We start from the raw sequence: 27,500 nt of genomic DNA, 5'->3' as shown, positions 1-27,500 counted from the left end.
CCTAACGTGCAGCAGGTCTCGGTTGACTTATAGAGTATATACCTCACTCTGCTCTAAGCCAATCGGATGGCCAGACAGCCAGTGCAAAGCACCACCTATCTGTATAGTGTGAGAATGATTCTGGACTGTATATACAGTACCAGTCAAAGGTTTGGACACACTGGGGAAGTGTGGGGATAGTGTGTCCAAAACTTTTGACTGGTACTGTATGACCTGCGTGGACATCCATCCTCACATTCTCGTAGCCCTAGTTAGAGCCTCACTGTTGTAACTTTATAGGTTACATTGGTTATGTTGCATGATTGATTGACAGTTGAAGGAGATTGAATAATATGTTACATGATTGATTGACTGTTAATTAAAAGAGATTGATTGATGTGTTGCATAGTTGATTGACAGTTATGTGTTATTATTTATTGTTAAGGTTCTAGAATGCCTTGATGTATGCAAGATGTCATATAAGTTGACAGTTTGTTTTTAAGAAATGCAAATAGCTCGTTGAATAAAAAGTTAAATATCTAATAGCTCGTTTTATAGAGATTGTATATAAAGAACCTTTCTTTCAATCACCAGTCCAAGCCATCCTTTAAAAAGGTAAAAATACTACACTCACCTCTATCAGATCTGACCATGACAGACCAGGAGCCGAGGTTGTAGTTGGTCAGCACAGACTACAAGATGCCTGTGAGCCTATCAACTTTTCTGGGATCATTCACTACCACAGCTATACGTCTAGTGTTAAGAGTATCTGCCCTTAAAATGGCATCTACGTATGTATGGCATGTATGTTGCTATGCTATCAACAAAGTGTGTTGATTTTAGCTTTAAAATAGTTCTAAATGGCCATGATAAATTGGTTAATATCAATGAATGAGATCACATGATGAGGAACAGTATGTGTTAAAACAAAGCTTTTTCTAAAATCGTGTGTCAGAGACACTAGGGCTTAAAAGCCTGTTTTACATTTGGTTTGTTTACAAGGATATGTATGTTTGGTGCTATTATTGAATATTAGGTCCCTATCTGGCAAAGCTTTTCTCATTAATGATCTTACACAGGGTTCCCACTGTCCCACACCTTCTGAAACATCAAATTCAAGCACCTTTCAAGGACTTTCAAGACTCAATTCCCTCAAATTCAAGGACCCAACACGGCATAGTTTGAGACAGACCTAGAGGAGAATTTATATAATAGGGACTATCCGCTCACAGACAACAATTAAAAAGAGAGGCTTGAATGTGTGAACACTAGATGGTCTCTTGCCTTCTCTACCACAGCACAGCAAAACAATACATTGTGAAATATGTGTAAAGTTAAGCAATACAGAGAGAGAGAGAGAGAGAGAGAGAGAGAGAGAGAGAGAGAGAGAGAGAGAGAGAGAGAGAGAGAGAGAGAGAGAGAGAGAGAGGGGGGGGGAATTCAAGCACTTTCAATGACCCATGTCTATTTTCAAAAACTTTCAAGAGCTTGATTTCTTTTTCTCAAATTCACAAACTTTCAAGGATTTCAAGGACCCGTGGGAACCCTGCTTACAGTATCTCAGACCGCAAACTAGACTCTATGTTTCATACTGAAACCTGTCTAAACATGAATGGGTCAGCAGTGCTTATTAACCCCCCCCCCCCAAATCTACCCCCCCAGTTACCATAGCTACTGTATCCATATCGATGTGAGTTACAGGGGTGTCTTAAAACATAGCTTTGCTTTTACTTAGAATGCTTTTTAGTCTTTTAAGTTTTTTAAGATCCTTATATTATAGTTATCCTCTTATGTTTTGTCTTATTGTCTTTTAATTTGTTTTTATTCATATTCCTGTAAAGTGCATTGTGTTGCATCCGTGTATGAAATGTGTGCTCTAAATACAGTTTTATTTGATTTATTAGAAAACGTAGCATAAATGTTTTTCACATGTTCAATGTGGCCAGAGGGGGCAGCAGTACGCAAAACTACAAGGTGGACCTTTAGATGTTTGTACTTGGGAACTATCCTTTTACAGTTAACCGAATAATAATAATAATAATGAACATACATTATTTGTAAAATACATTTAATCCCTTAATATTTGGGCAACAAAACCAAACCAAATGTCTAAAAACGGGAGAAAGGGCCCAGATTTGAGTGGCAATGGGCTATAGAGTCTCAGTTATGACATAATGTGAAGGTTTTTGAATTGACAGATAACCAACACTAGAAAGAGAGCAATATGGCATGAATACTTCACTTTTGCATACCACAGCATATACTGTCAGCTACCAATATGTTGTTCACCACTCCAAGTTTGAATTCATGACCACTGATTCCACTGATTTCTCAGTCTAGCACACTGCCACTGAAGTCTGAACCCCTCCTTCTTTTGACAACGTACCAGACAGAATACAATAAAAGGCATACCTTGTCTTTACATAGTCAATAGTACAATAATATATAGCTGTACATGTTACAAGACACTTAACCATATATCAGCATAGGCAATTATGTGTTAAACAAGACATGGTTTTTTAGTTGGGCTGACAAAGCCATATAGCATCAAGGATTAATACAAATGATGATGGGAGTGAGTATGTGTGGCATAAGTGCATGTGTGTATTGGCTAATGGTTAAGAACTCGGTTCCATTTCGGTCCCTGGCCCCCAACGCCAGAAGTGTTCACGATCTGTAAGGACCGGGACTGAAGTCCATAATATAATGATAGGTCCACTTAGCCATCCAAGAGGCCAAACAGAGCTTCAACACTATATTGCATGCCTCTATCTTGCAGCCCTTTCAGATATATGAAGAAGAAAAGCCAGAGACAGAGATGGAACCGGGACTAGAAGTGCTTTGCAGTCATTAGCACTCATCCCCTACTAGTCACTGTGGAGCAACAATCTAATGGCAAGAGCTCCCCCTACTGGACCGTTAACCATGAAACACCATGGAGCAGGACAAACAAGCCTGCCACCTGGTGGCCATATTCTGTACTGTTTTAGGACTCTCTTTGTCCCGGGGACTTTCCTGATACACAAACACGCATAACATACATACATACACAACCTGTCACAAACTGCATGGTCAGTGGCGTAATACAGTATCACCATACATACAGCACAGCTACAACATTGTCAAGCACGTCTCAGCATAGTAGCAGGCCCTTTGGCTTACAGGAGTATAACAAGCAGGCGTTTTAAAAAAGACTAGAAAATACACACGTTTTGGTATGAATGTCTGAAGAGAGGTTGAGAGGGTTCTGAGAGGGTGGGGGTATGAATAGTACGCAGCGACGGGGTAAGAACAGGAGAGGACGTACGATGCAGCTACACAGGAACACGGTGTTGTTGGACAGAATGGGGACATTCCACGCATAAGGCTGGGAGGCATTATGGAAAAGCCTCTCTATGGCTTGGATTGGTTTGATAAAACACAGGGGGGGAACAATCTCCTAACAATCACCTCCTATCATGGTTCTGGACGGGGATAGTCAGTAAAATCATTGTTATCATATCCATCCTACTGGTTCTTAGTGGTTGTTCTCACTGCAGGACAACTCAAGCAGACACAAGCAGTGAGGTGCAGAAAAGGGTGGGGGGAGAGGAGGAGGGATTCAATACGACATCCATGCTTGACAGTCATAAAGCACTGCAAATATATACAGTTTATACATTTTCGAAAGAGATTTGATAAAACCAACAGCATACAATTTCTTCTGCATACAACTTCTTCAGCAGGGAAGAAATACCTCCCAATTAACACTCTGGTATTTGCTGCTGGTGTGTGCGTGAGTGTGTACGTGTACAGTATGTGTGATGTGTGTGTGTGTGTGTGTGTGTGTGTGTGTGTGTGTGTGCTGGGGCGGCGGGGGCTGTGAGTTAATTGTGTTCAGATTCAGACTAGAACTGGTAAAATATAGAACAGCAATATGTGACTGACACAACTCATTGACACTATTATTTTTCAAAAAAACTAAAAAAACATGTAGAATCATATTTCATTTGTAGGACTGACACAAGCATCTACTTGAGGAAGTGTTATAAAAAAAGAAAGAAAAAAGAACAGAAATCTTTTCCTTCAGTCATTGGCTCGTGTCTTCAGAGGCCACGCCCCTTGCGGCCTCCTCTCCAGGGGTCTTCAGTACACCGGGCTGTTGCGGATCCCGCAGCACAGGACCATGCTAAAGATCATCTCGAAGATCTGTGAGGGGAGAGAACAGAGTGAGCCAGGGGTACACTGGGTCTATCTCACAGGCATGACGCTCTTTCCTCTGTGTTTCTGTGTTGTCTATATGTCTGTACTGTGTTTCTGTATGTCTGTACTGTGTTTCTGTTAGTGTGTTGTCTATTACACAATGTACTTAGTCTATACCAGACTGTCTCTCCATGGCACACGGTTCCACCTCCAGACCAGGCTTCAAACCCTTTGTAACACGTTCTAATGCTTTGGTCCTCATATCGGGATCTGATGTAATGATCTGACTTTTCTTTTGAAAAATGAATGTAAATACATTTCCGCGTTGTTGAAAATCAAATCAAATCAAATCACATCGCTAGTCAACTAACACAGCTTGTTTTGTGAGCCTGCTAACAATGTAAAGTTAGTGTTATAGTGTTATAGTTAACTAGGTAGCAGTGGTGGATTACTCACCGAATCCATTGCGTTGCAATATTTTGGCTTGACTAGCGAGTTTGTGTTTTGCGATTCTCAACAACGTTGAAACGTAGTTCTGTGTTTCAAAAGAAAAGCCCGAACATTTTGGTTGGTTGCCGACATGCGGACCAAAACACTAGAACGTGTCACCGTTACCATGGTACCATGGTTACCGAACTCTCTACAACGGTACTGAAACACTCACCATGATAATGGCGACCACCAGGGCAGCGATGCCGATCTGGTAAATCTTGTCAGAAAACAGGACCTTGATTTTGGTGTGACAGCTCTGGAAAAGAGACACAACAACTTGTGTTAAAGTGTGACACTGTGATACTGTAACCTTTGATTTATGTCAAATAACTACAACCGCAATAATGTACCGTAACACTAGAACAGCCATGCTTATTGTACCTACTATAAGAGCCGTTGTAAAGACCATAGTCTTTAGGAAAGAAATGGAAAGCTGCTATTTACACACAACGACCACTAGTTGGCCGGCTTGTAAACTACCCTGCTTCCTACACAGAAAAACGGCAAAATAGCTTTATACTAACTTATCCTGATGTGATTTTGAAAATGTAAGGATACTGGGTGGTAGAACGCACATATCTAGGAAAAGTCATGAAAGGAGGGTCCTGAATCCTTGATCGAGTGCAAAGATATATATTTTTTCTTTTTTAAATTACTCACAGGGTCAATTTGACCCCACCCATGGCTGTTCTAGTGTTAATGCACACATATGAGCAGCTGTACTGTGTCCTGTGGTCTTACCTCTTGGATGAGACCTGCCTTGGGACAGAAGTCTGTCACCGCTGAGGTGAACACCGCTAAAATACTCCCATGGCCACAGCAGTCGAGCTGAAACAAAAAGATACATATTAATGTCTGTGTGTGTGTTTGTTTGTGTGTGTGTGTCTCTAACTACATGTTTGTTTGCTGATTTGAGCACTATACACACAGTGTGTGTTGCGTACTATACAAGTGTGTACAGATAGAAACAGTTTAGAGTTTAAAGGACCACTCAAATTGATTGATTAAGATCGATTGAGATATGGACGTGAGTTGGAGCAGGTTGTGGTTGACTTACTGTCTCATGGAAGACCTTCAGTACAGACTTGGCAGCCTGCTTCTTGTCCGGGTCGACCACAGCATCAGTGACGGCCTTCTGGTACACCGAGTCATAGAAGTTGATCAACTCTTTAGAAATCTGAAAGAAACATGAAAGGGTTGAGCACTGGTCTTCACTAGCGAGTGTGTGTGTGTGTGTGTGTGTGTGTGTGTGTGTGAGTGACAGTATGTGAAAGTGTGTGTGTCCTAATGTGTGTGTGTGTGTGTGTGTGTGTGTGTGTGTGAGTGATTTGCATTATGTCAAAGTGTGTGTGTGTGTGTGTGTGTGTGTGTGTGTGTATGTGTGTGTGTGTGTGTGTGTGTGTGTGAGTGATTTGCAGTATGTCAAAGTGTCTGTGTCCTAATGTGTGTGTGTGTGTGTGTGTGTGTGTGTGTGTGTGAGTGATTTGCAGTATGTCAAAGTGTCTGTGTCCTAATGTGTGTGTGTGTGTGTGTGTGTGTGTGTGTGTGTGTGTGTGTGTGTGAGTGATTTGCAGTATGTGAAAGTGGAAGTGTGTGTGTGTGTCCTCACCGTATCCTTGTGCATGAATCCCCAGATCCCAGCAGCCACCTCACAAGCGAACAGGATCACCAAGCAGGCAAAGAACTGTCAGACAACAAAGAAATCTATCAACGAACTGGACGACAACAAAGACATCTATCAAAGAACTGGAGGACGACAAAGACATTTATTCAGTGGTAGATTTAGGGGCCAGCCAGTAGCAGACTCATGGTGACTCTGTGCTGTGTGGAGAGTGACTCACTGTTCCAAGAAGACACTGAGACTCCTGAATGGCACCATAGCAACCCAGGAAACCCACAACCATCATCACGGCGCCCACAGCGATCAGGATGTGAACGCCTGGGAGAGAGAGATAAAGAGAGAGAGAGAGAGAGAGAGAGATGAAGAGAGAGAGTGAGAGAGAGAGAGAGAAAGAGAGAGGGAGAGAGAGATGGAGAGAGAGAGATGAAGAGAGAGAGAGAGAGAAATGGAGAGAGAGAGAGGGAGAGAGGTTGGTTAAGGTCAAGTGAGGCACTACATTTCAAGCCTCAAAGTGGAAATTCTGACACCAGTCTTATAAAGCCTGTAATAACCTGGTTTACCACTAGATGGCGTAGTGGTTTTTATTTATGGGAAGTTCACAGTTGTATTTAAGGTGGTTAGTTCACAACCATAAATATGCATCATTTTAATATTTTTTATTTAACCTTTATTTAACCAGGTAAGACAACACAGATTCTTATTTACAATGCCGACCTGGCAAAAGGCACAGCCTTTTGAGGGGTAGGGGGGAAGGAAATGCAGGAAAAGAAATACAAAAGTTAAACATGACCAGACAAAACAGAGCAGAGAAAGAGAACAGTTGCAAGCCAAAGACAAATCAGACCAACAAACAATCAACAGCAGGTGAGCAGGGGACAGGTCCTCGTTCAGAAACAAGCGCACGTGTCGTTAAAAGAGTCCATGAGTGAGTTCCTGGAGGCTGGTTTGGCTGACAGGCGTGTGCACGAAGAGAATAAACTTCAACTGAAGAATAACACAGAAGAGGGAAAATAACGGACGAGGAGGACAGACAACTTTTTTTGGTTCAAACGTTTATAACTGCTGAGGCCGTCCAATGTTTTGTTTATACAGCTCCTTCGTGAGGTATTCAACCCCCCCCCCCACCGCACCCCAACCCCCACTGTCTTGTTTTCATCTAGTGAATCCACAGACTGGCCAAACGCAGTAACCATAGGAACCCCAGGCATGAACCTGACATGCAGGGTGTACGGAGGCTGATTTACCTCATAAATTCAGACAGTAAAACTGTGCAGAGCGTCGGGGCCTTTAGACATCACAACTGCACCACAAAAGACCTCCCTCATTTACCGCATACTGCATACTGCCTCATACAGGATGCCAGGGGAGTTGGTGTTTGGTGTTCGCCCCACCCAAAGTCGTAGATAGAAAGTATGTTGATACCTAGAACCTATAAAGATGAGCCCCACTCATCTTTGCTGACACCGTGTACATGCACGGTGCACCCACCTCATTCGGTTTTGTTAAGTCTGACGTCACGCGTGACATTTAGCAATTTCCGGGTCCAAATAAAAGATTCCCCGCACCAGAGTACCAGTGTACTACTAAAGCGGTAGAATGACAGTTCAATCGGTTTTTTTAGACTCGGATCTATTCATGCAACAAGGGACAAGGCACTGCGGCATTTCGAAGAGAGCGCCTCAGCCAACGTTGGACCCAGAAACACTTCAATCACGACTTAACAACCGAATTGTCTTGTCATACAATCTGTTAATCTCCCCCCCCCACCTGAAGTGTTCTGGTGGTCCGGGGTGACTTGTTGCCTGAGCTACCGTTTGTGTACACTTGTGTTTCCGTGACAACAGCCTTAAGGTTTACCAGGGGTGGTAGCAGCTAGAAGGTTATATGGGCCGGGTTAGGGAGAGAGGAACACCCATCCAATGGCCGAACAGTGACCTGTTTAGAAATCACCCACTAACAACCAGTGCTTTACACATCACCTATGAGTAATGGTTGAGAGCACAAATTTGCTAATATTTGAATTATTTCTCACTTGGGACCTCCCTTAGGCCATTCTGACTCCTTGCATCCTTTCTCCATCTCTTTCAACTAAGACCGATTCAGCTTCCCAGTGTGTTTTATGTAAATAATTAGCTTCTATCTATAATAAATGATCACAATTTTATTAACCTAAACCATTTGTTACACCTACCCAAAGAACTACAGAGCAATTTTTTTGACAGGTGCTTTGTGTCTTCTTCTTTTTTATGAGACGACACTGTACTTCTACTAGGGCGACAGTACGCCCTTTTCTCATCAGGATGAGAGGATTTCTTTTTCTCTCTCTCTCTCTTCCCATCCATCATCGTTAAGATCCCCCCCCCTCCCTCTCTCCCTTCCCTGCATGTCTCACAGACTACACATCCACTGCGTTTTCATCCCTCTCTGACCGCCCTTGTCAGATTCGAGGAGGGGCCTGGTTGGTCTCGGTCGGGGATTCAATGTTTTCCGTCTTGCCTAATGTAATCCTCCAGCTAATTGGATTCTGTTCCTCTGGTCCTCTGGTTCCTCTGGTCCCCCCCCCCCCCTCCATCTCAGTGAATGGACTTTATAGTACCCCCCTACCACCACCACCATCCCCCCCCCCACCCTCCCCTGCCCCGCCTATCCACTCGCCTGGGTCATTTAAAAATCGATAGCTTGGAGGCTGACCAAGTGCTCCTTCAATTTCCTTAATTGTGGCTGTGCGGCAGTAGAGATTGAATCACGGAGGGAGGGGAGGGTTCTTTACGGCCACTGCCCCTGCCATCCCTCAGTATGACATCATCAGACTATACATAGGGCCGTGACTGGCATGTTGAGCAATGTCACACCCTTCTCTTTCTTTCTTTCTTTCCTTCTCTACCACGCCCTTTCTTTCTCACTCCCTTCCTCGCTCCCCCGCTCTTCATGTTCGTGAATTTCCTCATCGATTGATTCTCGAGAACTCAAGTCTTCTGCTACACACTACACACAGACACACATTCAGACACACACTACACACTACACACAGACACACATTCAGACACACACTACACACTGGTACACACAGAGTTCTCTTCAATGTTTCCTTTCTTTCAATAGTCTTTCTTTCTATGTGAGGTCACAAAGAAGCATCACAATGCAGAGTCCAGTGATTGTCTAAAACAGCAGACTAGCCAGGAGAGGTATGATGATGAACAATCCCCACCAGACCCACCAGAGGAAAAACTAACGTTGTGGTCTGTGTGGTCCAGGTGTTTCCTGTGGAGAGAGACGTTAACATGCTTCCTGTGGGAACACTGATGACATACAGTAGCCTTATTGTGTCCTTGTTGCCTTATACCGAGAACTTGAATCATCCTTCCAACCGGGCGTGTACTTGTGTGAGAACATAGGAGCTCATCTAGAGCTTTCTATGAGCGTTTTAGAAAAAAAAACAATGTTGTATTAATCCCCTTCCCATGTGTCCCCAGCACTACCTTAATTAGACCCCTATAGTTTATTTTATTTATTTTTTGTGTCTTTTTATTATTACTACTCAATCTTTTCAGTTTGTAAATCATCTTTGAGTGTCTAGAAAAGCGCTATATAAGTCTAATGTATTATTATGATTATTATTATTATTATTTATTAACATTGTTTTTTGGTTGTATCGTTGTAGGTCATGACCTAAAATGGTATGGTGCAGCAATGTCTAAATACAAGTGTTGTATAAAAGGTATGTACCGTACAAGGATGTTGATTCACTGGTTGTGCCAACCATAGAGACAATAAAAAAAGAACTGTGGGCAACTGTTAAAAACAAACATGGCACAGCAGGATGTGGTAGCACCACCATGTCGGTGTATGGTTGTTCATCATCCAACATTGCTATATTGTTTGTCATGGGTAGAAACATTTTCGGAAACTTGATGACTGACGGTCATCACAAGATTATGGACATGGTTGTATGTGGACTGTACGTTTTCTGAACGTTTTCTAAATGTCATTATCAGTCATGATCCAAGTATCTATTTGATTAGAAAGTTAATGTTACGTCAATATTAGACATTTATTGTTAATTTTAACCCAGGTACAATCATGTAGTAACATTAGATGATGGGTATCAAATTACAACCCTAAGTCAACATTCAAAAATAACCATCATATCTATAAACACACCTAAAAAAGGTTAATTCCAACCAACATGTGACTAACCAACAACCGGAAAAAAACGAGGTCAATTCAACATTGCATAAGCTGCAGAGCTACTGTCACAACCGTTGTACAACATCAGTTTAGTTAGGAGAATAGAGGAGGAGAGAGAGAGAGAGGAGAGCATATGAGCATGAGTGTGTGCTGAAGGAGAACCTCCCTCACACTGAAGTTCCTCTGCGTCATTTCTTATTCCATGTACACGGAAATCAGTTGAGAAACACAGGAAGAAATAAATAGGTAGGCCTACATGTTCACTTTTGAGGATCAGCTTAGTGTTTCAGCTTATAAAAACAAGCCTAAATGCGAACTGCTAAATATCGCCACCGTACATGTTATACTATGGAAAAACATGCAGAGGCTGTATTATGCTGTGGCTATGAAATCTGAGACAGCTCAGTGTACTACGGCACTAGATAATATATTGGAAAGTATCTAAGCTGTGTGAGTGTGAGTATGTGGGTATCTGGGTGTGTGTATCTCGGTGTGTGTGTGCGCGTGCACCTGTGTAAGAGTGGAGAGGAGTGGTAATGCTTAATGCAGCTGTTCGTCTCATTAAATTCCAGTGCATAGCGGCTGGCTCTGAGCCAGGGGGGATAGACCTTTGAATGAGAGGAAACATAAGGTCCAACCCCGGTACTGCTCTAGAAAACAGCCAGTAGATGACATCAGGCTCTCCATACCAAGTGGGCTAGAGAGCACACACATTCTAGTGGCTGCAGAGAGAGGCGCAGTATGGGGGCCCCAGGTGAAGTTTAGCAAAGTAGAGAAGGATAGACTTAACAAGAGGAGAGGAGAGAGGGGTGGGTGAAGGGTGAAGAAAAAGAAAAGAGATGGGAACGAAAAGAGAGGAGAGGAGGATAGCTGCAAAGTAGAGAAGGATAGACTGAACAAGAGGAGAGGAGAGAGGGGTGGGTGAAGGGTGAAGAAAAAAGAGAAGAGTTGGGAATGAAAAGAGAGGAGAGGAGGATAGCTGCAAAGTAGAGAAGGATAGACTGAACTGAACTGACAAGGGGTGGAGTAGGTAGGAGAGAGTGGAAGGCAGGGAGACAGAGAGGCAGAGAGTAGGAGAGAGTGGAAGGGAGACAGAGAGGCAGAGATAGGGGGATAGCGAAAGAGAGGAGTGCGTATTAAAACAAAGGGAAGCAGGGAGAGAGAAAAGAAAGGAACAGAAGAAGAGGAAAGAGAGAGGTAGTCGGGGCTGAGGAGGGGGGGAGGGAGAGAGACAGCATAACACAGACGTTAAACACAAACAGATGGGGACAAAAACCAAAACTTCAGTGGAAAGTAGCGCGCTAGAGAGGAAACTTTCTCAAGAAGAGGGTGGGGCAGCGGAGGAGGGAGGAGAGGGGGGAGACTGGTGAGGAATTTTTTCCTCTCGTTTATAAAAAAAAAAAGAACTAAAAAACATGAACCATGCGCTGAAGAGCATGAGGCCGGCTTATGTAACGGGGCAGGATATGATCATTACCTTTCTTTGCCTAAACCCCCTCCTTCCTACTCTGTTTGTTTTTGCGATGTTTGAGACAAGTAGGGATGTTGTCGAGGGGGACAAAAGAAAACACATGTGGGAGTTGCTTTGTCCTTTGTCCTTTGGTGTAGGTGGTGGCTAGAGCGAAGTATGTTACAATGGAGTAACAAAATTATGCTGTGAAAAAAAAAACATCAGGGAATTCCCCAGAGAACATTTATCGTCCTCAAGTTCGTTACTGTTGATTTGATTTTAACACAGACATAGAGCTTGTTTTTTCGAATCAAGGGTCTATTGGCTCTAGTTTCCTCTCCTGAAAGTTATCACTAATTGTTTCTTCCGCCTACTCCGTTTTTATATCTCCTCCCTTATCTCTACATCTGTTCGGTGCCAAATAATGAATGGCTGGCAACATTGAGTGAGGCAGATGACTCACGGAAGGGATAGATGATTCATGTCGCTCAGAAGACTGTAGCTGAAGTCTGTTTGTTATGGTTTCGTTTGTGAGAAAGAAAGTGGAGGGAAAAAGAAAATCGAGATCTTTCTTTCAGGAAAGAATAAAAGAAAAAGAGGAAGTTTCTAGAGGAAGTTGACCTCCCACGGAAGGAATTTCATGGGAGTATACATACGACAGACAAGGTTGACCCCCCCGGGTGGGTGAAACACATAACCCGCTGATGTTAATAACCTACACCAATTCACACAGCCGTGGCCCACCCTACAGTATCTGACAATGAAGTGTAAAAGTAACGCCACGCTAGACCTAAACATTTCTCAGACAAAGAGATGGCAGGAAAGAGGAGAGCACATGAGGGTCATACCATTTACATTTACATTTACATTTACATTTTTGGCATTTAGCAGACGCCTTATTCCAAAGCGACTTACAATCAATACATTTGAATACTAAGCATGTGAATCATCAATCCACCATTCGTAGCAGGAAGAGTAATCCAGCTCAGGCCCGGGGCCATTGATAGAAGGACAAACCTTCTCCTATCACCTTCTTCTAAACCTAGTTGTTGTTTTTCTACACTGGAGAAACAGAGAAACAGTACAAGGGGGGCAATAGAAGTTCTTAGGGACACAGTAGAGGGGAAAGCGGGTGTCTTTAGGAGACGCAGTGCTGAGGGGCAGAAGATGTCTCAGGAGGAGCAGTTAAGATGTAACCTGAAGAGATGGGTCTTTATACCAGATCTGAGACTCCAGAGAAGAAATCTCTGTCCGTCCTGAACCTTGCAGGTGGTCAATATCAAATAGATTTGAATAATACTTTAATATTACCTCCACCTACTGTATAGGAATGATTTACGAGTGCTGGGGAAAGATACATACCGGTAAGCTCTCTATGTGTAGGAGTGAGTGATTAATCAACCCAGGGGGGCAAGGGGAAGCTTTCCGGCATCTATGTATCAGGAATAAATGGACTGCGTAGATCATTTTCTACTTCCTCTGAGAGTGTTTTAATGAACGAGTAGAACGACCCCTCTTATTGCTCTCCTCTTCTAAAAACCCGCAAGGCATAAGAAAGATGATTCTGGAGAAGCTGCAGCCCATACTACTATACCACCCAGGTCTGGGAACATTACGTTAGAAGCTTTACTGGTACTCCGGTAGTTAATGAAGACTTATATCCATACGCTCGTTTAGATTTGTCCTCTATTTGGATTCTCCGTCCAACATGACGTGACGCAGGGGGGGAACTTGCAAAATGCAGCGGAAACATGGGTAATATCGGTGATGTTTAGAGGCAATGGCCTTTTCTCATTTGTTATGAGTAACATCATTTGTCACGTCCTCTCCTGCATCCTACAGAAAGCGCCACAGGGAAGTGAAAAGAGGAGAGGATCCTTTTCATATGATCAAAGGTAACAGTGGCTCTGCGATCCTTTTGAAGCCCACGCTTTCAACCTTCAAAATGCTTTATGTAGTAAAGGGCATGTGGGTTCGATGCGTAAGCAGAATGCCTGCGATATCTTCCGCATGAGGAGGATACGAGCTTGTACCCTTCAGTGGGGGGGCACCTCCTTGGGGAGGGGGGAGGACAGGGAGGAATCCCCTTGTTGGACAATTGATATGTTCTTAAATGTGGTGACTACTTTTTAGTTTCGGGGTAGGAACACAGGAATAGGGGACAGAGGAATCGAGGAAATGACACGTTTTCGGACTATTGAGATTTCGTTGACAATTGTGAAAGGGTTCAAACTTCCTGCTGACTTCCTCTTTTTGCAACTCAGGTTCCTGTCCTGTTCTGCTCATGCAGTGGCATGTGTGTGTGTGTTCTGGTGCGGCGCCCACTATGTCATCTAGACCCATAAAACACTTTGGAATGGGATACTTCAGACTCCCCAAACAACTATTTCACTTCTGCAATACAAATAATTCACAGGACTTTCCCCTGCAGTATTTAGAGCAAGGCGTGACGTTAGAATTATAAGGTTCTATCTCAATTTTTTTGGAGTTTTTTACATAATCTGATCTATTGGGTGTTTATTAATGCCTGTGTGGTGTTATTTTAAAAATGTTGACATTTTTGAGTTAATCTAGTAATTCATAAAATACAAAGGTTCCATCTCACAAAACATAATGGAATGTAAAAACGTTGACGCTCAATATCTCTGAACTACCCTAAACGGAGATAGAACCTTATCATTAACGGAGATAGAACCTTATAATTCTAAACGGAGATAGAACCTTATCATTCTAAACGGAGATAGAACCTTATCATTCTAAACGGAGATAGAACCTTATCATTCTAAACGGAGATAGAACCTTATCATTCTAAACGGAGATAGAACCTTATCATTCTAAACGGAGATAGAACCTTATCATTCTAAACTCACGAAGGGACTGTGTCACTTCTCACCTGCATGGAGCAGCGAGCACCTTCATAACCAAATCATGAAGGTTTCCTTGACACTGAATCAGCATAAGCCCTACAGTATATGCCATGATGTGAGAGACGGTAGTAGGATATTAATCCTCATGGTATTTGAGAGATCTATTGATTTCACATACTGTGTATGTTCAGTTGGTGGTTGGTTGTATTATGTGGAAGAGAATTCACCGGACGTTTTATTGAATTGCACTTTCATGTCTAACTTGATACCGCACAGATACACACACTGTACACTGCCCCAACTTGTTCTCACCTAGCCTGTGTTCATTCGAGTTCAATTTTGAAGCCAAACAAGCCCACTGGCTGTGCAACAACTCTCACTGTTTTGAAATGAACATTTCTACCGCAATCCGTTGTCAGGCAATGACTGGAATAAAGGACCAGCTTTAATGGTTTTCTGCCAAACGAATATGTAATGTCTCTCACCCACAACATGTCTACCACAACTCCAACACCAGTAAAAACCCAGACAAGGCTGCTTTATGTGCTACTCTCATAAAAACTAATCTAACACCCTGATTTCCTCTAGCAGGTAGTCCCAGGCCTAGAAAGGCTCTCAGCTGTCCCTAACCATGGGTGGCCACCCACTGGGCTTAGACAAAAGGGGCTGTGTCCAACTGGCCCAATGGGGTCAGGGGTCAAGGGTCAAGGCCTGTCCAGGCCATTACACTGGGACTTCCCGTGCCTCACATTAGAACGGCGTTGTCTTCGTAACCGTGAGAAACCACAGTTTTGCTTACAGGCATTCTGGAGATGTCTCACTTCTGGAAACAATGTCACAACAATGTCTTGAAAAGAAGTGGAAGCAGGTCTGATGACGACAATCTGACGACAATCTGACGACAATCTGACCACACCATGGCGTGGTTGAAGATTAGATATTAGTGTTTCGCCACAGAGCCAGTCAGGCCTTTGTTACACTCTTGTTGCCTTTCCTCTCTTTTTCAAACCAGAAACAAGAAGAAGGAGAAATGAGTGAAAGGGGAACTATGAAGTGTGATAGGAAGATAGGTAGTGTGCTGTCACAGGTGGCTTGCTTTTTCAGTCCAGTGATTATATTAGAGCATTTCCCACTTCCCCTCACAACAAAGATCTCAACAAATATTCAACATTTTACACACAATGAGGGAATTAGGTGGTATTATATGTATATTATATTCTTTAATGTCACTGCTAGAAATACTTGATTGTTTAGAGCATCTCATTCAGATCGTTGAAGTGTGTCCTGAATTGGCTTTGAATTTATGATGCTGATCGTCATTGACTATTTGTGATATAAAAACAATGTAGCTGCCTCATAACATTTATAAAGTTATAAATCATGTATCTGTGGTTTGTCAAGTGGTTTGTCACTGGAAAACAACAGCAGCATAGTGGAAAACAACAGTGCAGTACAGTACGACTCGGTGTATAATTGCATAGACTGTGTGTAACACTACACAGTATTGAGTTAGGCCCACTGTCAGCATTGTAAATTAAGTTCTGGCGGTAACTATAGGAAAAGACAGAATGTGATGACAACAAGGGATTGCTCTCTCTCTTTCCTGTTGCTATTTAAGCCCCGCCTCCCATTTACAGAACTCGGGTTTCCCGTTAGTTGGAAATATAATCACGACTCAGGATGATGCCAAGATTCCTGTAAGAACTGGGGAAGAAGGGAGGACAGAGAGGGAGAGAGAGAGAGAAAGAAAGAGAGGCACAGCGAGAGATACGGGAAGCAGTGGGGGGGTGAAGAACCTTGAGAGAATCCCAAAGTTTTTGCCTGAGGCTGAAAGTGAAACACAGATCCAAATGGGTGTGTCTATCTAAGATCATGTAAGTCAGAGAAACAGACATTTCAGACTCTCTAGAGAGCTATCCACACCTCTTAAACAAGCAAACACTCCAAATTCTTTATAGGAGAAATAAGAGATGGACCGTTCAGATGTTTCAACAAGTCTTTAAAGGGGTTCAAAGGAGCTGTTGGTTTGGTGAGACAGACACCAGTACTATTAGTTATTTTTGTCATGTATTGATTGTGCAGTTGTTACCCAACCCAAATTTCTGTCTGTCTGACAGAAATTCAGGCAGCAGATATAGAACTCTTGGCCAGAGATAGACGACTCAGCTGCTCACTAAGAATAATGACCCTAGGAGAAGGCATCTCAGTTTTTTAGCCGTACAGGAAAATCCCGGTTGAAACCCAATCCCACAAACAAGTGTATCGGGTGCCACACATTAACGTCAGCACCATTCATTCTGTGATGTGTGATTCCGAAGGGTATCGATCCAAACTCCAACTCCCATATCTATGAATACTACAGCGAACACTGTGTCAGTAAACATACTATCTTCCCTGTAGTCAAACAGAATCACAGACATTGTGACATCACAATAGATTACACAAGAGTTGATTTGGGGGATCCAGATTGCTCTCTTGCACAACTGGGAGGCATTCCTGACTGATTGCTGACTGATTCCTGACTGATAGCTGTAATTGTTCAGACAGAAGAGACACCACAAGGGGATGACTCTACAGAGACAGGCTAAAAATAGACCCCGTCCTTGGTGTGACAAATGTAAGTAATTTTGACACAAATCGAATTCGTTAATTAATCCCTATAATGTGTGAATAGAATACAAAAAAAAAGCCCGGTCGAGAGAGGAGACGCTGGCGTTGCTTGTTCGCAGCTTCTAAATCTAGGTGTAATTGCAGCATACAGTCGTAGATTGTCCCCTATACTTTCTTTTATTTATTTTTTGTTTCTTTTTTATTATTACTACTCGATCTTTTCAGTTTGTAAAGCGTCTTTGAGTGTCTAGAAAAGCGCTATATAAGTCTAATGTATTATTATTATTATTATTATTATTATTAATACATTTCAAATCCTTCAAGAACCCCACAGGAGATCCCGTGACTTTAACTTGATCACTCTAGAGGTAGGGTGAAGTGAACTCATTCAACCCATTTGAAAAGAGACTAAAAGCAGCTGTGAGCAGTGGGGCATAAGGGTAGTGTTTACTTCAGCTGACCTTGCCCATGAGCACCCCGGGGGGGCGGGGGGGGACAACTGCCCTAATGGCATCTGTGTCAAACAGACAGGCCGGGTCACAACCCCACCAATGCTTATAGCAGAAGTCAACAACATCCTACTACACAATGACCAACCCATACAGTAGGCTACATAGAACACACCTGATAAAATGCATGTGTTATAAAAAAGCATCCAGACAGACAGGCAGACAGACAGACACAAGAGAGACACAACATGCAATATCAGATTGGACCGAAAGAGGAAAGAGGATAGAGAGGGAGGTGGAGTTTTAAGAGACGTACTGATATAGAAGGTGCTTGGTGCCTGTTGGCCTTCGAACTGGAGTCCGAGCAGACTGCTGGTCTGGGTGTCATGTCTGAGCCACAGCGCCACGCCCAGGATCACACCCCCTGCAAGCTGTGGGCGTGAGAGAGAAGGGAGAGAGATAAGGGGTTAGACACACATACTTTCATAGGCCGACAGTATCAACTTGAGGTAAGTACCGGTAGCCTTGAGAGCCGACGGTTCTCGAGCCTAATGGCCCTTAGGGGGGCAGGGGCAGGGGAAATCTCCTGTTTCCGTAGCGTGAGGCGGCTTGATGAACAAGTAACAAGTACACCCCCTGGACCTGATGCTGGTATGTCGCACAGTCTCAACTTTACCTGGCAAAAATGTTGTTTTGAAATACCCCCTCTCTGGACTTCCCCTCCCAGATTCTACCAGTCCAGAGTCCGTGCTTTAACGAGCGATTTACAGGAGTGGGAATTGGTAAAGGGCCGTTGTAGAGTTTTCCATGTTCGTAGATGACAGAGCAACCACGTCCCCTCCCCCCCCCCAGCTATTACTTGAAGCAACAGTGTCTGCTTAATCTCTCTGCCAATGTAGGGGTCAAAGGTCAAATTCCTACGCCTCCACGCTTTACCTGATCTGACTGAATTTTTCATTTGGCCCAGGTGTTCATTTCAACAGTGTCCCGTTTCTCCCCCCGACTTTGTTTGAAAAGTAAGGCCGAAATGACAAATGGGTGCCCTCATTAGCACTGCTGTCTTGTATCTCTCCCTGTAACAGAAGGGTGTGTGGAAGTAACCCCTGAAACAGACCGCAAGCGTCTGTCTACCGCAGCAGCGCGTGTGCGTGGCGGAACAGCTGCGACTCTCACTCAGGGTTCCCGACCCACACCTTCTGAAACATCAGATTCAAACACCTTTCAAGGACTTTCAAGACTCAATTCCCTCAAATTCAAGGACCCAACACGGCATAGATTGAGACAGATCTAGATGAGAATTTATATAATAGGGACTATCCGCTCACAGACAACAATTAAAAAGAGAGGCTTGAATGTGTGAACACTCGATGGTCTCTTGCCTTCTCTACCACAGCACAGCAAAACAATATATTGTGACGTATGTGTGAAGTTAAGCAATACAGAGACTTATTTACTAGTTGATGAGCTAAGTAAAACATTAACATTTATAACATATTTAAAAAATTGAGAGAGAGAGAGAGAGAGAGAGAGAGAGAGAGAGAGAGAGAGAGAGAGAGAGAGAGAGAGAGAGAGAGAGAGAGAGGGGGGAATTCAAGCACTTTCAATGACCCATGTCTATTTTCAAAAACTTTTAAGACCTTGATTTTTCCTGTAATTCTTCTCAAATTCACAAACTTTCAAGGATTTCAACGCCCCGTGGGAGCCCCGCTCACTGTTGCGGCCTCCACACTGGCTGGCTGCGTGTCTTCTGTGGCTCCGACTGCAGAGCTGCTACTGCCAGCCCTATCTTTGTACATTGAGTTTTGCCTGCAACGCCGTAAGCGCTATTGGTATTCTAGTTACAGTGGACGGGGACACCAGGCACAGCCAGAGTTGAACACGCAAGAGGAGAGATGGGTTCGGAAAGCTTGAAATATAAATCAGCAACCCCATTTCATGGGCGGTACAGCAGCTTAAACGCACCAGGAGAAGATTGGTGGTCGTAATTAATACAGTATATACACACTCTTTGAAGCTGTTGTTCTTTTTTTTTTTAGATGGGGGGGGGGGGCGTTGCTGTTTAGGCAAATGATGTACATATTTTGCTGGTCCTGCATGCCGCAGTCCCAACACACCAAAGAAGAAGAATAGACACACAGGCTACACACACAGCCCCTGTAACGGAATGTCCAGACAATTGGAGTACAAAGGGGCCCCCCCCCCCACCTCACTGAACACCCCAATCGTCTCCCCCCAGTCTTCTAAAGCCTTCTGCCATCCTGTATGACAGTTACATCTGCTAGCAGCTGCATAGGAGCAGCGCAGACCGGAAAGAGATTAAATGCTGGTGGAATGATTGGTGTAATACTTCAAGCGAAAAGCACTTTCACAAGTGCTTCCTGTACCTAAGTGTCTCTGCATTTTATTAGTTTAGTAGCTCTGCACAGCTCGGAAAGTACCATCTATCTCGACTTCCCTCCACAATGTTTATCATGAATTGACTGCAGAGAGGGCTATGAGAGGGTTAGGTAGAATTTATACGTTCAGCTTGCTTGCCAGCATGTAAAGTCGTGTGGCATATTCTGCTTTGGATGTAGACCTTCTGAAGCTGAAGGTGAACCGAACCGAATCCAAGTCTTTGTCAGCATTTACAGGAATCGAGTCACTTGTTGATCTGTCTTATACTAACTACAGTATAAGGAGGTGAAGATTTGTGACATCATAGGGCTATATTAGGTAACATTATAGAAAGGTGTTTTGGGGAGTGTATGTGTGTGTGTACATCCCAGAGTTTTAAGTTCATGGACTGAAATAGACTCCCCTACCCAGCCCCAGCCCCAGCCCCACCCTCTCTCCTCCTCCTCCTCCTCCTCCTCCTCATCTCTCTCGGCTAGCTTCATTCCACTGCTGAGGCTAACTGTTGCCTGGCAACCAGATCAACACTTGGTGCTGCCAAAGGGTGAGGCCCCTCAAAGTTTGCATTCTGGGAGCTCGGCGAGAAGCTCTGCACAGATGCCCCTGAACCGCTGGGATTCCTGTCATATGAAACACTGGTGATTAATACCTCCTGAAACCTCAAATAGACAGAGGAAATTGCATCTAATACATCTTGATATACTTTAGGATCACATTCGACATAAGTTCCTCTTATGGCAAGGGCAGCGTAGTAGGCTAATAGTGCGTTGTTGCGCTGTTCTATGTTGTTCCATTACAGTCATTGATCTCTAAAGCTCTTTAATTAAAACGTAATGTTAAATTGAAACAAGACGTCGATTCATCTCGACTGATGGATAGACTTTCCATGATCTCACAATATAAAAAACACACACAGATACAAAAAGTAAGTTATGAAAAAATATATAGTATATCGTGAGCTTAGAATGATAAGGTTCTATCTCCGTTTAGGGTAGTTCAGAGATATTGAGCGTCAAACCTTTGTATTTTATGAATTACTAACTCAAAAATGTCAACATTTTAAAAATAACACCACACAGGCATTAATAAACACCTAATGGATCAGATTATGTACAAAACTCAATTTTGACAGAAATGGAGATAGAACCTTATAATTCTAACGTCACGATATGATACAGTAGGTGAGTACAGAGGTGGGAGGTCGGACGCCTATGGAGTCAAGTGAGGTCCCTTACAGCGTGATCGTCACCCTCCTCTTTCGGGAACCTTCCCTCACCCCCTGTCAGCTGTTGCTGTTCCCAGTATTGGCAAAGCCAGAACCACTCTGATGCAGGCTATGATTCCCTCCTTCCATCTACCCCGCCCAAAACACAAGCACGCACGCACACACACACACACACACACACACACACACACACACACACGCACACTGTACTGTATCTCCCTCCCTCTGCCTTCCACGCACACACACACACACACACACACACACACACACACACAAGCACGCACGCACACACGCACACGCACACACACACACACACACACACACACACACACACACTCACACACACACTCACACACACTGTACTGTACCTCCCTCCCTCTGCCTTCCACGCACACACACACACACACACACACACACACGCACACTCACACACACACACACACACACACACACGCACACACACACACACACACACACACACACACGCACACTCACACACACTGTACTGTACCTCCCTCCCTCTGCCTTCCAAACTAGCTTGCCTGGGAGCAGCCTACACAGACAGGTGGCCAGGGAAGGTAATGGAGGTAGCTATGTGTGAAATAGTCACGAGTTGGCTTCAATGCTACTGGTCTCAGGAGAGAAGGGAACTTTGGACTCCTTCCCATATCAGGTCAACAGAGGTAATCTATCCAAATAATCTGTTCAGTCTAATCAATATTGTACTTCGTTCCATGGACTTACAATATACACAGATGTGTACTTCAGGAACATAATCGATAAATAAATAGTATTTTTATGGATAAAATAGACTTGATGCAGTGAGCAGATCATCAGAGTTCATCTTGATATGGAAACAAACCAAAATGTATTCACGTAATTTCTGTGCCAGCTTAAAAAAGTGAATTTCCCAGAATTATAAAACATCAAAACAGCTAATGCTTCTTCCCCTGCCAAGCACATACACTGCTTATCTGGTTTCGGTCATCCACTCCCCTCTGTCTCTCTAAAACAACTCGATTTTCGGTCAACCCACTCCTCCCATTGTCTGGGCAACGTACGGCATCTTCTGGGCACAATCTGGGATCTGGAAAACTGTGTGGTCGTTTCAATTTATCATCATAGATGCTTGAAGAATATCGGTTTTACCCCAGATTGTGGCTGTAGTGAGTTTACAACATCACTTCCCTGTCTGCAAGTCGTGACGTTAGAATTATAAGGTTCTATCTCCATTTTTGTAGAAATTGAGTTTTTTTACATAATCTGATCCATTAGGTGTTTATTAATGCCTGTGTAGTGTTATTTTTAAAATGTTGACATTTTTGAGTTAGTAATTCATAAAATACAAAGGTTCCATCTCACAAAACATAATGGAATGTAAAAACTTTGACGCTCAATATCTCTGAACTACCCTAAACGGAGATAGAACCTTATCATTCTAAGCTCACGAAGTGTACTGTAACTACAGTACAAGCATGCCCATGTGCCTAGGCTGGCAGGCCCTCAGTGCCAGTATCCCATGGGGTAGGTTTCCTGTACTGTATGATGACTGTATGCTGACACTGTGGCACTCTACACGGCCAGCTGCTTGTCCAACATTACCCCTGCATCTTCCTATACTAATGTTACCACTGGTACATCTGACTCATATACCAGAGAATGTGTAAGAGAGAAACACAAACAATACTTCCTGTTAGCACACATACAGTACTTCCTGGCTTCTCTATCTATATATATATATCTCTGATGCCGGGGCAGATAGGTACACATTAACTTCCCTAGCACCTCAGCACTGGCGGACCCAGGGGGTGCGACCGCCCCTCCTGGTGGCCCCACGGTTGAAAAACGTCTCTCTTAAGTGCCCTTTTGAGTGGCAAAAATGCCCTTTTGAGTGGCGAAAATGAGAGGACGTGCCCTATTGGTGCCCCTCCAATGGTCTAAACTTGACCATGTGCCCCCACAGTTGAAAAATGTCGCACTAAAGTGCCCTTTTGAGTGGCAAAATTAGAGGATGCGCCCTATTGGCTGCCCTTCCAATGGTCTAAACTTGACCATGTGCACTGATGGGGTCCCATGTTGTGCAGTAGGTGCCCTTTTTTTCTTTTCGCTCCTGCCCTACAAACAGCCTGAGTCCGCCACTGCACCTCAGCGTTTTTTTCCTGCGGTCTAGTGACAGGGTTATTTCTGCCACTTACCCCCAGTACAGGGGGGTGTAGAATGCCTGGCGCGCTAGAGGAGAGGGGGGTCTTCTTCACCGCAGTATCCACAGTTCCTGTAACCACCACCACCCTCCTTACCTACTGTCCTCTTAACCCAGAAATAGATCTCTCTTGTCTTTAAAAGTGAGGGTGTAGAGAATTACTTTTTCACATGGTGGCGAATTCTAATTTTGTACCTTTTTACGTATACTTCCAGTTGTCGGCTATATAAATACATTCCAGCATTTGGTATTCCCATTTGGAAAAGGTGTACACATGTTTCTCACTCAAATGGTGTTCCAGACTTTAACACACTTGGAGAATCACACCCTCTGCCTCAATATCACACCCCTTTGGTGGTCATACAGAAATCATCTGAGTTCAAATCTAGATAGATTTTTCTATGAAAAATGCCCAATGTCCTATGGCTTTTAAAACATACTTACGTCAAATTAAGGCAGTCCTCCTGGAGAGATAAAAACTGGAATGTCATCATTATCATTGAGCTATAAATGACAAGTAAATAGCCTAATGTTATTATTTCCCATGCCTGTTTTGGAGTGGAATTGAATTGCAAATGAGAACATGTTTCCCACATTAAACGTTGGATGTTGGGATAAATTGTGTTTGAGGGGATCTTCTAAACAGTCTGAAATGTTTGTGTCCTTGTTTGTGTTCGAAGACATTATCTAAACTAAACATTATTTTTTTAGAGAGCAGAAGGAGAGAAGAAGAATGTCAAAATCACTACATTCCATGTCTCTGTGTAGAAGAAGCAGTGAAGAACTCAAACCACGAGTGTGGGCGGTCTCTTTAGTCATAGTTTCCACCCTAATGAATTATCCACCACAGAATTTCCCCCATAAAAAAATCATAAAGCCAAAGGAATTTCACCAAGATTGACTACTTCCCAATGATCAGCACAGCAGGCCTCGCGGTGGTTAAGAGTGGAAAATCCTTCCGATTCTTGCTGATGAGGGACCGTATGCATTCTCCAAACACGCCTCTGGAGGTGATGTCATATTAATGCCATGCCATGTGTAATTTATTTAACGAAAAACATCCAATGTTTCGTTACATCAATGTTAAAAGTAACATGCAGTGGTGGGCCCACACATATTAGCTTGTTACGTTTGAATAAGGAACATTCCTTTATACATCAACAACTTTTTAAAGAACTCTACTTGAACATAGATTCAATAGCCTCTTATATACATGATCGGAACATAGTTCCCGCGCACTTATATTCTGGGGTGCAGTCGGTTATTATTGTGGTTTGCAAATTTTTACATGGCAACTATTCTGAACATAAGACTAGCGTCTTTGAGCCTCGGAAAAGCGCTATATAAATTCAATGAATTATTATTATTATAACGGTCAGCTCACGATGCGGTCCCTAGAATAAGACTCCTCCCGTACCGCTATTTGTGATAAATAAACATCCCGCCATACGGGATACGTCTATCACGTCTTAATTTGGGTATTTTCGGGCGCATTTATACGTTTTAGCCTATATCCGTTATAAAGTATAAAGTATAAACAAGCAATTCCCAAAATACACACCATGTTTCAATTAAAATATATATGATATGATGTTGTTGTATTTCTTCCCTCATGGGCCTGTTCTGGGAATTAAAAACAGAGCCTGACTATTTCAGGAGGGGGAGCTGCCTCGATCATGCCTCTCTAGATAGTAAACAAGCTTATCGCGGCCGTCTGGCCTTAGAAATATTCTTTATTTATACAAGAGTGTCTTACCCAGAAGATGAAGTTGCAGAAGAAAAGCAGATATTTAATACATTTAGTGCAGCCTTCCACTCCTCCCATGGTTGAATTTTTCCCGATTCCTTTTCGAACGAAGGAATAGACACAAGGCCAAACGGTCAGTGGATGAAAAAGATCTGATTTTTGGACTGTCGACTCTTTGTGGATCGAGTTTGTCGACGCAAATAGGCAACACCCAACTACTCCCCCGCCCCTTAAAAAAACGAGATGTGAGTCGAGCCACACTGAACCGCAAACGCCGCAAACGAGATGTGCGCAGTCCTTTTGGGTGGCCCCGCCTCAGCTGTTTTAAATCCCCTTTCCCCCCCTCATGCAAAAACAGCGATAGGACAGTGTGCTGGTCAACGGTGACGCCTACAGAGAAAGTAGTGAATCGCAGTTAAAGGTACAATCTGCAATTGAGTCATATAAAAACCCAAACTTTTTCTGTGCTTGTGCTGTACATCTGGGTCTGTGATGACCCTACTAATATGCTCTGTATAATACCTAAATATGCTCTGTATTGTGCCTAATATGCTCAGGCATCGATGTGCCTTGGGCGCCAAACAAACATCCTGTCGCCGGTTTGTGGTTGTCCCTCCTCGGACCACTGCTGACCGGGAGCACCCCACCCCACCACACCTAACCCTAACCCTGACCTTAACCCTGACCCTGACTCTGACCCCGCAAGCCTTGCCGTTTCAGAGATGCTCTGACCCAGTCGTCTGGCCATAACAATTTGGCTCTTGTCAAAGTCTCTCAGGTCTTTACTCCTGCCCATTTTCTCCTGCATCCGACACTTCAGTTTCAAGAACTGACTGTCCACTTGCTGCCTATATAATACAGTAGGCGTGGCCTGGGGTGGTCCAGCGGTCTACAGTGCACACACATGCCCATGTCGGCATGGGTTCGAATCCGGCCCATGCCCTGCTGACATACCCTCTTTCCCTTCTTCTCCTTACTTTCCTGTCTGTCTTCATCTGTCTAATAAAATGCACAAATATGAGTGGGGCTGCCCCACTCAGAAAAAATAACCTTTAGAATACAGTAGGCTATATCCCACCCCTTGACAAGTGATAATCAATGTTATTCATTTCTCCTGTCAGTGGTCATAATATTTTGGCTCATCGATGTATAACTGCAACAACGTTGGCTATAAATGCTTCAAAATATGTTCATAACTAGCCTATCATGTTGATCTCATGGACTGGCAGTCTCTTATCCATAGCTCCATCTATGAATTTCAGAATGGTTATTTCTCCAGTGCCAGATGCTGCTGTTAGGCAAAAAAAACAAATCCACTGTCATCCATTATGAAGCTTAGCCTATGTCTGTGTTGTTATGCAAAGATAGTCAACTTCAATTTGACTTCAATAGGTGCTGCTCCATTACATCCGTGGTTGGGTAAAGTTGGTATGAAGTTATTTTGTGTGGGCTTACATGCATGGCATCAAACTCCTCTTGGTCGTCTGTTGACTCTGTGTTTGGTGAAGGTAAATAACTTGTCGTTAATGTAGTCAGGCAAATTGTCCTTTTGGTGACACCTCTGGGCACTTGGTATACAGTGCATTCGGAAAGTATTCAGACCCCTTCACTTTTTCCACATGTTGTTGTGTTATATAGCCTCAATTTAAAATGGATTAAATTAAGATAATTTGCCATCAATCCACACACAATACCCCAGAATGACAAAGTGAAAACTAGTTTTTTGACATTTCTGTATATTTATTAAAATTGAAATACAAGACACCTCAGGTACGTAAGTATTCAGATTCTTTGATATGACACTCTTAAAATGAGCTAAAATGCTAAAATTAATTTTGGAATGAATATAGGGTCTCTTATTTGCATAGGAATCAATTATATATATAATTATATAAATTATATAAACTGTCTAGAAATCACCACCATTATTTATTCAGGTTAATAAATAAAGCAATATTCCAGCATCTTTAGTTTATTTGCACACATAAAATACAAAGTAGGCAGCATACGCCTATACTCTAGATGCAACAATTCAAGATTCTCTAGATGCATCTCAATTCAATTCAATCAATTCAATCAACAGTCCGTTAGTGGTT

The 27,500-nt window shown here is 43.2% G+C and overlaps 1 protein-coding gene across 1 annotated transcript; it reads right to left on the bottom strand.

Annotated features, from left to right (window-relative positions):
- Positions 1-1,869: 1,869 nt before the first annotated feature.
- Positions 1,870-25,559, bottom strand: cd81a (CD81 molecule a). Its single transcript, XM_080530396.1, has 8 exons — positions 25,414-25,559; positions 18,155-18,269; positions 6,495-6,592; positions 6,263-6,337; positions 5,711-5,830; positions 5,395-5,481; positions 4,826-4,909; positions 1,870-4,167 (listed from the first exon to the last, which is right to left on the bottom strand). Exons 1-8 carry the CDS (start codon positions 25,480-25,482, stop codon positions 4,105-4,107), a joined length of 711 nt encoding a protein of 236 aa, XP_080386522.1. The 5' UTR covers positions 25,483-25,559; the 3' UTR covers positions 1,870-4,104.
- Between the last annotated feature and the right edge of the window lie 1,941 nt (positions 25,560-27,500).

The sequence above is a fragment of the Nansenia antarctica genome, assembly GCF_963989245.1.
Source record: "Nansenia antarctica genome assembly, chromosome: 4".
Lineage (NCBI taxonomy): Eukaryota > Metazoa > Chordata > Actinopteri > Argentiniformes > Microstomatidae > Nansenia > Nansenia antarctica.
The sequence above is the reverse complement of the archived record's forward strand: the minus strand, read 5'-3'. Positions and strand labels throughout refer to the sequence as shown.

Coding starts and splice junctions, on each gene's coding strand:
- cd81a (XM_080530396.1), bottom strand. CDS start 25,482: ATGGGAGGAGTGGAAGGCTGCACTAAATGTATTAAATATCTGCTTTTC. Junction 6,338..6,494: donor CTCAGTGTCTTCTTGGAACA/GTGAGTCACTCT, acceptor GTTGTCTGACAG/TTCTTTGCCTGCTTGGTGAT. Junction 4,168..4,825: donor TGGTGGTCGCCATTATCATG/GTGAGTGTTTCA, acceptor CTCCCCTCACAG/ATCTTCGAGATGATCTTTAG.